This window comes from Ixodes scapularis, unplaced genomic scaffold, assembly GCF_016920785.2.
Source record: "Ixodes scapularis isolate PalLabHiFi unplaced genomic scaffold, ASM1692078v2 PGA_scaffold4__175_contigs__length_147842914, whole genome shotgun sequence".
Lineage (NCBI taxonomy): Eukaryota > Metazoa > Arthropoda > Arachnida > Ixodida > Ixodidae > Ixodes > Ixodes scapularis.
In genome coordinates, this window is record NW_024609879.1 from 115,278,373 (window position 1) to 115,293,885 (window position 15,513).

The 15,513-nt window shown below is 44.1% G+C and overlaps 1 protein-coding gene across 1 annotated transcript; it reads right to left on the reverse strand.

Moving 5' to 3' along the window:
* Window positions 1-2,600: 2,600 nt before the first annotated feature.
* On the reverse strand, window positions 2,601-10,116 carry LOC115309271 (Y+L amino acid transporter 2-like). Its single transcript, XM_040206817.1, has 7 exons — window positions 10,113-10,116; window positions 8,723-8,860; window positions 7,806-7,907; window positions 5,938-6,198; window positions 3,823-3,948; window positions 3,644-3,740; window positions 2,601-3,381 (listed from the first exon to the last, which is right to left on the reverse strand). Exons 1-7 carry the CDS (start codon window positions 10,114-10,116, stop codon window positions 2,601-2,603), a joined length of 1,509 nt encoding a protein of 502 aa, XP_040062751.1.
* Window positions 10,117-15,513: the final 5,397 nt, after the last annotated feature.

Genomic DNA, 15,513 nt, shown 5'->3' on the forward strand with positions numbered 1-15,513 from the left:
CCATGGACATGAAGGCAGTGTACCATCTACTCGAATTTCGCATTTTTAATAAACCAGTTATTACTCCTCCCACGGTTTTATGGAGGCATTTTCTGAACCCTGCATGCGTATGTAGGCAAAAATATAAGTGACACTTGCACTCACTTTCCCCTTCCCTCAAAACAGCGGTTACGTCCGAACCACATGTCATGCAATCTGTTGCCGTCTTCCCTCTTAGACCTCTCTATCTAGAAACCTATGCTAGGAGTATAATTTTTAATACATTTCATTTGAAAGTCTAGATACAGTGCTTTGAGTCTCTGTTGAAAATCAATGTATTTTTCTGCCACATTATAATTGAGGTTTTGATGGGCCATCTCATTAGGTATATTCCGACTCGACGGAATATACTTAATGAGATGGCACGCCAAAACCTCGATTACAACGCGGTAGAAAAAAACATTTGATTTTCAATCGAGACTCAAAGCAGTGTATCTAGACAGTAAAGAATTCCTCTCTCTGAGGGTCACAGGTTGTTTTGTCCCGGTCCTTCCTAGAAGTTGTAGGCCAGGGCCGGGCGATCGTGGACAGCCGCGCTGGATGGTCGCGTCTTGCTCGTTGGTGGTGGCGGAGCCTCGAAGAAAGACGCTCCAAGTCGAGAGCAACGATTGATAAAAACAAATATATTAAAACGACAACGGCGAACTTGGTTACAGGACTCTACTGTCCGCTCATGGCAGTAGAAATGCGAAAAAAACGCGCCTCGGCGCAAAGTGCCCACCGCGCACGGGGAGGCTCAAAGAAACTGCTCGTCGCTCGCGACAAAGCTACACGGACCGGCGGACCACGGAAGATAACTTGCTCCGCGCACGGGCTTGTTCAAACTCAACGTTTCCTCGCCAGCGCGGACGAGAAAACTCCCCGCTGACAGAGGGCCTGTCCAATCAGGACGATTAAACAATTCTATCGGCCCCAGTGCCAGCGGGTCCTCCACCAATCACAGAGAGGCCAGAGAACTCGTTATTTCCCTTTTCTAAGAAGAGAAACAATGCTAAACCCCTGGGGGAACTCTCCAATCGGGGCGATACTTTACGGGGAAAACACCCCCCCCACTTCGCCTCGTCAAAACTAATTGGCGCCGTGTCCTTCGAAGTTAACGAGTAAAGCGTAATGGAGTCCAAGTGGACCCAGACCGGCGCCTCTCATCGCTAAAACCTCATTGTAGCAGTCTCCCGAGTGAACAAGCCGTCACTGGGAACGCGCCGTGACGACAAAGCCGGGGAGGGTGCGCCTACCTCGCGGCGACAGGCAAGAATGTCTGTCTCCTTCCCGGGCCAAAGATTAAAAGGGGCTCAAGCCGCTCATCCCCCTATCCTGAGGGCGAGCCGTCGGGGTGCCCCCATCCGAACGGTTGAAGATCGATTACCTCATTTTCCAGGAAACTATCAAATACTAAAGCGACTCCTACATAGACTTTCAAATGAAATGTATTATAAATTCCTATGAGGTGGCACGACAAAACCTTACTTGAAACCCGGTGGCCAATAGTTTTCATAAACTCCTCAGGGACTCGTTACAAAAAATTAATTGTTTTTCAACACAGACTCGAAATGGTGTCAATAGACTTTAAAATTATATTCATATAAAATATATTAGAAACTTTATGCGGTAGCGCGTTGAAACTTGAATTGGAACGCGGTGGCCAATAGTTTTCGTAAACTCCTTACGGATTTGTTTCAAAACTCGTTTGCATTTCTATTTAGACTCGAAAAGATGCGATGATTAGACTCGATAAATTTTCAAATGAAATTCATTAAATTTTTTTTGTAAGGGCAACCCAACTCTCTGACGCCACGGCACTGCGGTGGCGCTGCTGTCGGCAACGCGCGTGCGCTGATGCTACGCCTCGGGCAAATCTGGTTTCTGCGCATTCGTGCAATGCCCGCACCCCCGCGTGGACAAACGCGTGCTTGCTTACCAACAGTGTGTTGGTCGATAGATGTTTATGCTCGGTCGGCCGAAACAACATTACAAATCAGACGTCACATTCCCATATGTAGTCACTGACATCTTAAAAAAAAAAAAAAGACGCAGCAGGGCGTGGTTTGTCACGTTCACGCTCCTTGCCTCGTGATGGGCTCTTCAGCGTTCTTACCGGCAAATTCGTACTCTGGTTGGCTGCGGAGGGATGACGAGATAGTCGGGACGCTTCCACGCCCTGGGTTTCTTAAGTTGTCAGTGACTGTACATCGATTCCGGTAACCACGCCGAGGGTTCGGGTAACAAAACAACAACCTTTATTTCCGTCAACATTATTGTCTCTCAGCGTACGCTGGCTTGCATACGTAAAAAAAAAGTTTATAATTTAATTAAAATTGGGCACTCGCGCTTATGAAGTAGCAACGAGTCTCAGTATACCCGCTAATATAATAAATACTTCGTACAAATCTAACCAGGTCTTTTTGTTGGCATAGAGTTTGTTATGAAATATCTAGAATCAGTTTGTTGCAGGGTCAGGGCCCTACAAGTTTAAATGAATCTCTGCCTGTCCAATATTTCATTTCAGGCTGGTTTAAAGCAGCGTCACAAAAGTGTTAATAAGACTGAGATTGTGCTCATGATCACAACTTTTCCTTGAGCATTAGTTCGAGCTCGTTGACGCAAGGAACGCACATCAACAACTTCTGAACAAAGCAGGCTGCTTGTCGACTACCGGGAAAAACTAGCTCAAAACGAGTAAACAGCACGTAATAGACGCCACCCAGTGTAAGAACGGCCATGATTACAACGTACTGTAGGTACTCAACGGGTTTCAGAAACGGTAGGACGATTAACGCAACCAACACCACCAGCTTGATGACAGCCAGCACCGTAGGAACGCGGTAGGGCCTTGGTGCATCTTCCATCGTGAAGCGGAGTACGAACAGCGTGAGCACAACGAACACACCTGCCAGACTCGCTAAGAAGACAGCACCGACTATAAGAGCTTCCACTGAACCGACGAACGTGTAGCCGACGGCTAGGCATCCTCTTAAAAGGATTGAAGTCAGTGGTAAAGACGTTTCCACTGTGATGAAAGAAAAGATCAGAGGAAGGTGTCCTTGTCTTCCAGCAGCCAGCATGACCCTAGCACTGCTGAAGTATCCTGCACACAGGGTACCGAAGCAGCTGACTGCTACGCAGATGGGTATCACCGTGGCCGCTAGGGGTCCCCAAGTGGCCGCAGTAAATGATACAGCTATGGCGTCCGTGCTGGCTATCGTTGGAGCGTCCAGGACCACGAAGTAGGCCACGTTGGTACCGATGTAGATGAGCGTTATGATGAAGATGCCGAAGATCAGCGCCCAGGGTATGTTTCTCGTGGGGTTTTTAATCTCTTCAGCAATGTGGGTGATTTGGCTCCTGCAAGGACGTTGCGGTGGCATGATAATTACGGTCGCTGGCAAGTGCCATTTCAGCGCGTATCATCCAGTCCAAAAATGTCGTTTCGCTGTGTTTCGCCATACTAAAGAAAATTGTGGTTTCGCCATACTAAAGAAAGCCTCAAGGATTAAAGACACAGATGCACTAACCAGATATATTATTACACATACACATTTTAAACATTCCATCCATATGCTATAAATTAGATAACTTTGAAAAGTCAGGACGAAAACGTTCCTACCATCCTCCATACGAATAAATGGCCCCATAGAAAGCAAACACAACGTCCGCAGCTTTTGTATCGCCTGTGAAGAAAGGCTTGTCCAGGAGATGATTTTCTGAAATAGAACACCAACAGCTGTGTAATTGAAATACTCTCCTGATGAACACTTTTAAAATTTATTTCCTAATGTTGCTTACCTCTGAATGCCGAGATTACACCGGTAATTATGATGGACAGTAGAACTAAGCACTTGATTGATGAAAGCACATCCTGAACCCTCGCTGATGTTTTCACAGATATACAGTTTATGAGTGTCGCAAGAGCTGAAAGTAAGGCAGTGTTAATACGACTTCCTTCATACCCTGAACCACATTAGACATTCCACTATTAAACCGTTACATGACATTGAAGTGAACCTATAGCATAACGGGAAACAACAATTGTATCCGGGCAGTTGTTACGTGATGCTATTTTTTTGTATTTAAGGACCTATGCAAATAAATAGTTTTTCTTATAGGGTTGGCGAGAACATGCAAGCAACTTCCTATAAAAAAGTAGATACTTTGTGAATGCTACCCTACTGACGTACCTTGGTGAATCGCGATATTATAAATACTGACATCCCCTAATTTTGTTTTTCTGGAGTTTGGTAAGAAAAAAAAAAAAGACAATCGAAAATTTATAGTTGTTGAGTCGGATATTTGGCGAGAAAACCAAACACAATAAAAGCGAACCCGGCCAGAGAATGAGATCGGATGATTGCGCCCTCTGTTAATTGGGGAAAGCTGGAACTCGCTCCTCGCGACCACTTATTTAAACCTGTCTTTAAAAAGTCGCTTTCGGTGCTTTAATTATAACACAGTGTGTGTTTTACTTCGCTATATCGATTCCTTCGACCTTTGAATATGCGCACTAGATGGGCTAGAACTTTTTTTTTTGTGCGTGTGTGTGTTCTATGTCGTTACTACACACAATCAAGGACAAGGAAAGTTTACGTTTGTGCAACAGGCACAATGCTGGCGGTCCAGAAAACACGGATAATAACCCTTTCATTCGCGTTTTCGCTTCGCCAGCATTGCGTCTGTTGCACGAGCGGCAACTCTAGCACACTCCCGAGCTTCGCACCTGCTTCGAGCCTTTCAAATATTGACTGATTTAGGGGTTTTAGACGACACGCAGCAAGGGTCTCGTTGTAACCAAACGCTTATTCACACACATTAAAAAAGAAAATTAATTTTTTTAAAGTCAATTATCCGCCTTATTGTGAGGATAAGTCCTGTGTATTATATCTCCCTGGCCGTATATACTTTGCAGACCGCATTGGTCCACCTTTCGCGGCCTTTTAAAAGTAAATCTAAGGTCCTCTCGTCGTCTTGGTAACAAGCGGCGCCACCAGACGACATTTTCATACGCTTTATAATGGAAGCCATGCGTCTCTATGCGAGACATGCTTGTATTCAAAGTTGTTTTCTGGGTGTGTGTTCCACGTCACGCAGAACTTGGCGCTTAAGCTACGCGTGTCGCTTAGACCCCGCTTTGTCATTGGCTTTAGTTTCGTTTCTCAACGGTAGTAAGAGCAGTTTTATGAACGCGTTGAAGCGTGGAGATCTCTGGCGCGGTGTTCAAGCCAGCGACCGTCCAATGTAAGAGCAGACGCTCCAAGCGGAAGGAGTGCGCTCCCGGTTGCCATGGGAATGAGACACTTCTTTGGATTTGTTTTTTCTTTTTGTTTTTTTCAGTTGAGCCGTCTGGACGGTCGGGACGCTGACAGCTGAGGATTCGGGATCACGTGAATAGGACTTTATCCGGTCGATCGCGTATACAGCAGCGCTCAGCGTGCTTTGTGTCCTCACCTATGAATCTATCTTACACGGTGGTTCAGTCATAGGGTTTCAGCCACTGTATGACCAGGCACAAGTTAGAAATCTTCTGTACGATATTAAAAACAGAAAAATTTGCGTATACAATTTGTCGAATAAATATACCAGAGATTACACGAATTAATCCAGCGTATATAGTGGGCCGTTTTAAGCCCCTATCATACGGGCATATTAAAGGACGCCAGAACGACATCCTTTAAAGAATCTGAAAACCAGATCGCGATAACACGCCTATCGGCGTGCGCTGGTTCACCGATCATGTAAAGGAGGTCATTTTGAAGACCTTTCATGTGCCCGTCTACCAGACGTTTTATTTATTCATATATTGACATTGTATGGCTACCGTACGCATTCATATATTGTTTTAACTATAGTACCCGAGATCTCAAGAAACTCAGGATGTTGCTTGAAAGGACATCTGCATATACTTACACGTAAACGCAAGAGCCACAAAGACGTTCACCGCATAAGGAGGTGGGCAGCTGCGATAGACGATGCTGAGAATGTAGCTCGAAAAAGTCAAACCCTGGAGGGCCGCGCTCATGGGGTCCGATATGAGCAGGAAAAACCAGGCGTGAAAAAACGGGATGACGTCGCCGAACTTGCCCAGCCACTTGCCGCCGGCGATCAGGTAGGCGTAATCACCGCCGGCGGCTGGCAAGAGAGCTCCAAGTTCCGCGTAACATAGCCCACCTGAAAAACGGCCACAACAACCAAAAACAACAATAGTATCAACAACAGCGAAACAATATCAAATCTATTTGAATCGGTGATTTTTGAAAGTTTTACTTTCAGAAAAACGCTGTTGAATGTTTAATTTTTGTAAGACGTTGTTACTGAAATTCGGCTCATAATTTTGGATTCTGAAATCGGGTACCTGTTATTTCAACGCCTTGCACCCTTAGAAACCTGCAGCGTTTAGTTTCCCGCAAAGCACATGCAAGAGCTAATCGCAGCCATCTACGGAGAGATCTGGGCGAAAGACGGGACTGAAAATATGTTAGGACTTCAAAAACCGGTCTCCATCGGTTGCAGCGATTAACTCGTCTAGGTGCTTCATAGGGAAATATAAAGGCACCAGACTTCTTAGAGTGCGACAACATATAGCCCCCTGAATTTAAAGCTACAAAACAACAACAACACTGACAACAACATTTTGTTTTTATCAGTGATTGTTGAATCTTCATACTTTCATAAAATGCCGTTGAATATTGACTTTCATTGAACATTGTTTCTTAAATTGTGATCATAATTTAGCTTGTGAAATTATAGGGACTCGGTATTTTAGTGATATGAAATATTTTCTAGAAAACGTATTACCTGACTGATACTAAAAAAAATGCATTACGGTATTGTCGAGCGCCGTATTTACTCGAATATTTTTTTTGCCTTTTTGATAAACCTAACCTGAGTTTAATAGTATACATATTATTATACTCTGTTTCACCTTATGTTGTACCGCAGCGAAGGCTAGATGCGCGAGCTCGTAGGCTTGGCTGCTACCCTTAATGCACGAGAGCTTGTGCCGCCGAGATGTGCCCCAAAGCAAGGAGCTCGCGCTTGTAGCCTTTCTTGCGGTACATCATAAGGTGAAACAGAGTATAGTGTAGAGATAAGTTGTACGTTCTATGTTGGAATTTTCTTATCTGTGTCACGCGTACCGTTCCTGATTTGTGCGTTCAGCAAAGAATCACGGGTACTCACGAAAGTATACACAATTCAAAAAGGGAAAATGTGATTACAATCTTAGAATCGCTCTTGTTATACCACTTTATGCGCATTTATGATTGCTTGCTAAAGTGAAAAGCTACGTTTTTTTTTCAGATTTCTTTTAAGAGATGTGTACATATAAATGTGCATAATAAATATACCGACTTTAAATAAACTAGTGTCACATGTAAAGTTTATAATTACCAGTTATATTTAATCGTTGATACAGTGAACATGTTTGCTTCTGCCGGGTATTATAAGGCATTAGTAGGCGGTTGGGGATATATCAGTGGTCAGTTGGATGCGGGTTTTAATTCAAATACAAATCCTGCGGTCAGGGGACGTTAATTTCCTGACCATAAAACAAACTAAACTCGTATTTTTGTTACGCATTTTGGTAGTGAAAGCTAAGAAACATGAAGTAGTGGCGTCTTAGAGGTCAATCACCACGACCGTTCCGTCTCATGGTTAAGGAGTTGAAGTAATTTTGTTTTGCTGTCGCCAGAACGTATACCTCCAGAAGCTGTACTATTTTGGTGTTCACAAAATGTCTTATTGAGACAAAATTATTCTATCTTCATAACATTTACCTATAAGGGTGAGGACTCCGGAGACTGACCAAACAACGAGGACGACGCCAATGGAACCAGACTTTCTGAAGACGGTGCTGGGTGTCACGAAAATGCCAGAACCTGCAAAGCAGTGTGAAATTTGTATCAGATATCACCCCAACCCTCGTTCTTTGATTCTGCCCCCCCCCCCCCCCCAAAAAAAAAAAAAAGCGGATTTATTCCAACCCACGGCGCGAAGAAGCGTCAGGCAATGTCAATTACAAACTATTCGAACGTTATTGGGAAATCAGTATCATGCAATGAGTGGTAGATTAAAAACCCTAAACATTTAGGAGCAGGTACACAACCGTCAGATATGTAAGATTTCTTATCTTAAATACAGAGTGGCACAAGTAGAAGGGCTGCCATTGAAGCGAACCAATATTTCTATGGCTGCAAGTAAGGTCATAAAGCTTTCATAAAGAAGTACTTAAATAGGTAAATAAAAAAAACACAAAAAAAAATCTAACTTCTTTCGCACTTTCAGTGACGGGCTCCGAGGCTGACGGATGAGCATCCCGATAGTTGGGCTTGTAACGTCGTCTTTTGATAGGCACAGCAAGTACTCGTTTCTTCGTCGTTTGCTTTTGACCGAGTGCTTGCCGCGCCTATCGAAAGATGGTGCCACGATCACGACTCTATGGTGATTAGATCGCTAGTCTGCATCGGAGCACGCCACTAAAAACATTCAAGAATTTTCTTCTAAACTTTTTCAAAAACTGAGTTGCTCCCTGAAATTTCACAAGGTAACATTTACCATTAAATGTTTTAATAATAATAAAAAAGCTCATTACGTGCAGATGCCTTTTTTTGCTCAATTTTTATCAAGCCACTTCGTTTATAACACCCCTTCACAGATGCCAATTATAACATTTTAGATAATAAAAGATGCATACCAATGACGGCACCGATGAGTAGAGCTGTAGCACTCACTAGTCCCACTTCTCTCTTGAGGCGAGGAGGTTGAGCCTCAGGGTCCTTGGCGAGGACTTCAGAACCGCTCTTGTTAACGGTGTACCTTTTGGGGTCCTTGGCTGAGGATGATACAATTGGAAAAAAAGTGCGATACCTTTTGGCCAGTTACTTTGTATTTTGAGAGAAATGGAGCATTAAGCCTGGTTCACAGACTTGGGACTGCTTAGGACCGTTTTCTTTAACGCATCTTAAAATATCCTACGACGAAGGGACATTTGGCATTTCCGTATATTTCCTATATTTTCCGCCCACTACCGTATTTACTCGAGTAATAGCCGCACTATTTATGAACAAGGCCCCTTCGTCTACTTTCCCACAGAACACATATACAGCCAATCACTGCGTTGCGCATAAAGAACATACCGAATAACCAGATTGAGAACACAATTCTCCATACGAATTCAATCTTCAGAGATAGCATCTTTGCACGAAGACGTCATCTCTGCCCTGTAAACTGTTAAAATCATGCTGTCAATCGCGGTGATTGGCAATGTGCGTGCTCCACGGAAAAGCGAACCTTCATGTTTTCTTCATAAACAGTGCGGCTATTACTCGAGTAAATACGGAATTCTTTCTGTTTTAGCTGGAAACGTTTTTGTTTGAGAACATTATGGACAACAATTTCTTATGATTATGGGTACAGTCGTAAGATATATTAAAAGGAACAGCCCGTCATGCTTATGGGAGAATCTGCCTGTCATCGAAGACGTTCCACTTTAAACTCTGGAACTCGGAGTCTCGGTTCTCGTCTCTTCACTATTTGAGAAATTATGAGATTATAGGAGTTATGGAGGCTGCAGCGTAGAAAGAGGCAAACGGGGTGTTTCCGCTCACATTTCTCTCTACATTTGATCTCGGGAATACCGTAAAAACCTCGCTCTAGTCAAATGCAGCTGGTGGGTCAGCCTATAGATGGCGCCAGCGTGCCAGTCTGTTCCAGATCACAAGAACTCTGTTTTAAGCAAACGAAAGTGTGTCAACGGACCTTAAGGAACATGATTTGAAGTACAGTGTTTTGTATCTAGCAGTCGCCAAAATATGATCGAAGATTCTCTTGCAGGTGGGTGGAAGCTCTGTTTTCACCAATCGTCCAGGTGATCGGTCACAAACTAAGGTGCTTAGGCGCTCATAATACCTCTTGGTTGTGGTGTGTGAAACGTGGTTGGAATGAAATAGCGTTACCTCACTCACAGCATGAGGTAGGCTACGGCATGCAAGCTATATTCACAGTTTCGAAGCTATAGGTACGACACTACGCTAATCAATTTATTCGCACAACTGAATTAGCATATTTGCAGGCAATCTTCTTACCCATGATTGCGCTGTTCCTTGTGAGGAGGCAGCCGGGCTACTCTGATCTGATGAAATTCCTGACGAAATGCCTTGATGAACGTCCTTCTGGTAACCTGCAATATATATATATATTGTGACAGTAGGACATTGAGGTGCAACGAGCGGGACAAAAAGGAGGAAAAGAAGGAGAAGAAGTGGGTAGTAGACGGGAGAAGGACGAAGTGGCAGCAGCGGAAAAAAGCGATCTGTAACATTTTTGTGTCAGAAGTGGGATCTGCGAAAAGAAAATGCCCTTCACACGACAACAATCCCAGTCTGGCGAACCTTCCCCCTCTCCCGAGGACACCAGCAACACTGAAGGTCCAGTTACCTACGCCCAACTGAGGGATCTGTTCGTGGAACAGAGACAGGGCTTCGAATCAACGATGACGGCTATGGTCCAGGCGCAGGTGCAACCCGTTACGTCTGCACAAGAAGACCTTCGACAAAAAATCATAGCGCTAGAGGAAAGGAGAGACTCGGAGAATCGGACCGACTCAGCAACGGTACGCACATTTCCTGCCACCTCGAATCCCCTTCGTTTGAAACTGAAGCCCTTCGATGGTAGCGTGCCACTTAACCTTTACCTCGAGCAAGCTAACATTGTTGCTCAAGCAAACCAATGGTCCGAAGATGAAACAACTTACGCTCTTGCGGCACACAGGGACCAGCCATCGCGATACTGGCCCAACTTCAAGGAAGAACTCTAACCTACCAAACGTTGGTAGCGGGACTTGAAGACCCCTTTGGCGACAAACATCTACAACACGTCCGCTATGGCGAGTTACGTTGCCGCCGACAACAGCCGGGGGAAACACTACAAGCCCTGGCAACGGAAGTTGAGTGCCTAGCGCGAAAATCATTTGTGGGAGTTTCCGCCGACACTTTTCACCTTCTCAGCACTACTGCCTTCGTCGACGCCATTGCGGACACTGAAGTTCAAAAATTTGTTCGACTTGAAGGGTCAAAGACAGTTCGAGAGGCTTTGGCTAAGGCGTTGGAAAGCTCAGCTATTCAAAAGGCAACAGAAAACGCCCAGGTTTCTTGCCCGGCACAGTTAAAGCCAACTACTCATCTGGAGACGCCTGGAACACGCCAGCAACCTGAAGGTCACCAACGAGTTAACACCAAGAGGCGCTGTTTTCAATGCGGGCGACAAGGACACTTGGCTGCAGAGTGTTACAGCGCGTCGGGAAACGGATATTCCGGTCCACAGGGGCGGGATCGGGTATAGAGGACCAAGTCCGCCTCGTATCTCTTTCAAGGAGTTTTACTGGTCTACCAACTACCAAAGTGGAGATTCAAGGAATTAGAATTAATACAAGAAAGTCTCCTCGATACTGGAGCAGCGGTTAGCATAATCGACGCGACGCTTGTACCGGCTGATTGTAATGGCTCCACAACTTTTTACAGCCAACGGCGTCAAAGTTCACACCGGTGGACAAGTGAAGTTACTCGTCACTGCGCTCGGTGAGACGTCGTTAGTGGACTTCGTAATTTTGTCGAATTCCGTCTCTCCGATTATTCTGGGTTATGAGTGGTGCCAGAAAAACGGATTTTTTTAAGTTGAACCCCGAACAGAACAATGCCACCAAAACCCCGCATCCACCCATGAAAACATTACACGCCAGCATTCCACGATGCGAAAGTATTTTTGTGTGGTTTGTGTACCTCGTTCGCTCATTTTCCCTCGTCGCCGTGGAAAAGTGGCACCTATTTCTAAAGTTTTTCTCCCAATATACCAACATCATATGTGCTCAAGTACAGCTATCGGATGAATTAAACGTATGCGTTAAAGACTCTGCTGCAATACCTGCCGAGACTGCTTCAATGATACGCCTGACTGTAAACAACAAGAAGGTTTACGGCGAAGCTGTTTTCGACTCGTGGCTCTGTGCGAAACCAGGGAAAGAACTAGCTGCACCCCGGACACTCGTGGCTTGTACCAATGGAGAATTCGTCGCTCTTGTCGTTGATCTAGGTGCCAACGACATCACTCTCAATCATACATGGGTAAATTACTTTCAAAATGTAATTTAATTACAATTACAATTACTTAGCTCCCAAAGTATTTTAACTACAATTACAATTACTACTACGCGAAAGTAGTTCATTGCAATTACAAATTACTTTTAAAAGTAATGCAATTACTTTACAATTACTTATTTCTGAGAGTTACCCACCTTGGGCCATATAACTGTAAACGAGTTTTATGGCCGCTGTATAAATGTCACGCATTGTACTTTCCTTTTATGAAATTTGTTAAATGGATTATAGAACTTAATAGTTTGGAGTAATGAACTCCTGCGTTCTTATATTCTCAAAAAAATAAAAATCAATGGCCACAAAATTCACAGGTGCGAGGTGAATTTCCTTAGAGCTTATGCAAATGGTATCCAAGTCAAACCAACAAGAAATAAACTTAAAAATAATACAAGGAAACAAATATGCGACAGTACTGGTATCATAAAACTCACGTAAAAATGGCCAATAAGAGAAACTTGTAAACGACGTCAAACATTTAAAGAATACGACAACTTACGAAAACATTTCAGCCACGATGATTCGCTGCCTCTCCCTGTCTTTGGACTTGTAACATGCCGGATGTGGGTTACCGTAGCACGCAAACTGTGGTCGCTTCCACAAAACTAGTGTCACAATATCTGCAACTCTATTGCCAGGGATTCTGGGTTAAGTGCACGGTAACACCCAAAAAGCTCCTGAGATAAATAATAAATTTAGGATCGTCATATAGATAATCATTAGGATAGCAATGATTGTATCGATGTTATGCGTTTCATAAAGAAGGCCGATTTGAATTTAGCATGGCAAGAACAACCTCGAAAAATTCATGATACACTGTAAACGACTTTATTTTCTCGAATTTCGCGAATTGCCTATAGTTCGCGAAAAATAAGTCCCGCGAGCAATTCCGGTAAAATGTAAACACATTGGAATCTATAGTGGGACCCCACCGCGTCGCGAAAATTAGAATCCGCGAATTATTCCAAACCCGCGGCCTCTTGGACGCCTCAATTTCATGATTTACTTGAGCGTGTTTCAGCTGGAAGATATAGACGAGCTATTATTATTATTATTTTTATAACTGTTCAGTATTACTGAAAGTGACAAAGAAGTTGCCTACCTGCAAATGTTCCCGCAAATTGGAGGTCGCGTTTCGGTTTGTTGAATTTGTTTTCAGAGACGGTGCGGAGAGTTTGCACCTCACGATTATATTTTTTTACATTGCTGCTAATTTTTTTAAAGAATTTTTCGTAACAAGGCCCCGGCAGCCTTTCCTTTTCCATTGTAGATAAGACTGTTGCAGGTTCTCAATGCAAAGCAGCACTGCGCGCCTCGGGACGGGTCTACAGTCCAGGACGAGAGGACAACGCGTGGAGGGTCACGATAGAAGTGTAAAAACAAAGTGCAAGCCAAGCCCTCTATAAAAAAAAAAAAAAGAAGCCTTCAACGAACAACCCAAACGCAAAAACAAGCTCCCTACAGTTTAAAGCCGCGGTTTGTAAGTTTTGGAATCTCATCCAGTCAGGCTGACAAACGGTTAAAAGGGTTAGGTAGTGCGAACACTAAATAATGAAGATTTATACAAAAAGGTAGACGAGGATTGGGAGAAGGAAGAACAGTGTAGCAGCAACAGTTGGAAGTAAGGCAGGGTGAGTTGGTGTTAATGAGACATGCTGCTTCTTTGCCTCGATGTCAGAGTAGCACGACTTACTGTTAGTGATGCCAACATACGAGATAGAGGAGAAGGACGTGAAAAAAGCATAAAGAAAAGAGAATAATTTGATGAACAAAAAAGTCCCCAAACTTGACTGAAATATGTAAGCGAATATGCTAGCGGCGAAGACGCGTACGGAGAACCTCGAACCTCCCCGCCTCGACCGGATGATGTGATCGGAGCCAACCAGCTCGTGTTCGACCCCCGATGCCCCCTTGTGGGAATGAAAAACAAGAAAGACCCCTGGAAACAGGAGCAACAGGAAGCGAATGAGACGAAGAGTCAGATTCATCTACGACAGGAACAAAAACGGACGCGAATGTAGCCCTCATTTATCAAATTATTTCTCAAATTCTTCATTAAATCGTTTTAAAGTCTACAAAATGCTTAATTGCGTTCTATCCCAGCCTCTTCTTCCCATCCCTCCTTTTGAGCAGGTTGGGAGACACTCTCTCCCCTGTCGCTTTGGCTGTGCTGTCGTCTCCGTGGCCAGGGAGAAAAGCGCCGCCGCCGCCAAATCTTGCAAAAGTAATTGTAATTGTGCCTGAAATTTAGCAATTACTGACGCTAGAAAGTAATTAAATTACAATTACAATTCCTTTTAGTCAAAAGTAATTATTAAAATTACAAATTACCAGGAAAAGTAATTAAATTACAATAATTTAATTAATGTAATTGAATTACTACCCAAGTGTGCTCTCAATCCAGGGAAACAGATTGGTGTACTCCGACCGTTGGCGAAGGACAAGATCTCAATACTTGTCAGTATTTCTCTAGAGTCAGATAACGAGTGCTATTTTTACAGTCAGGATAATGCTTTACCGTGGGAAGAATTTAAGCTTCGACCAGAATTGAGTTGCGAGCAGAAAACGAAAATCAAGAGGGTATTGTTGTCACATCGAAACTGCATCGCCCTGAGTCCGGACGAACTTGGATGCGCACCGTATGCAACACATACCACTGACACCGGTGACAGCCGACCAATGCATCAGCCACTACGCCGCCTAGCCCCAACAGAGCGTGAAACCATCAAACAGCAAGTGACTGAGATGCTCGACCACGGTGTGGTGAGTCCGTCAACGAGCCCATGGTCATCACCAGTGGTGTTAGTGAGAAAGAAAGATGGCACTGTGCGGTTTTGTGTAGATTACAGGAAGCTTAATAGTACAACCAAGCTCGATATCTATCCTCTTCCACGTCTTGATGATACCCTTGACCGACTGCAGGGAGCGGAATACTTTACAACATTGGATTTTATGTCGAGATACTGGCAGGTGCCACTCGATAAAAGGGACGCTGAAAAGTCAGCCTTCATCACACCAGATGGTCTCTACCAATTCAACCGTCTTCCCTTTGGCCTTTGCAATGCCCCAGCGACATTTCAAAGGCTCATGGACCGAGTTTTGAACAATCTGAAGTGGACAATGGCGCTAGTGTATTCGGACGACGTTGTAATCTACGCAAACACTTTTGAAGAACATCTTCGAAGACTCTCACTCGTACTTGACGCCATAAGTGACGCCAACCTTCGTCTGAAGCTCCAAAAGTGTTTTTTCGGCTTCAAAGAGATCACATACTTGGGACATGTGTTAAACAAAAACGGCGTTAAACCTGATCCCTCGAAGCTTGAGGCTTTGTTTA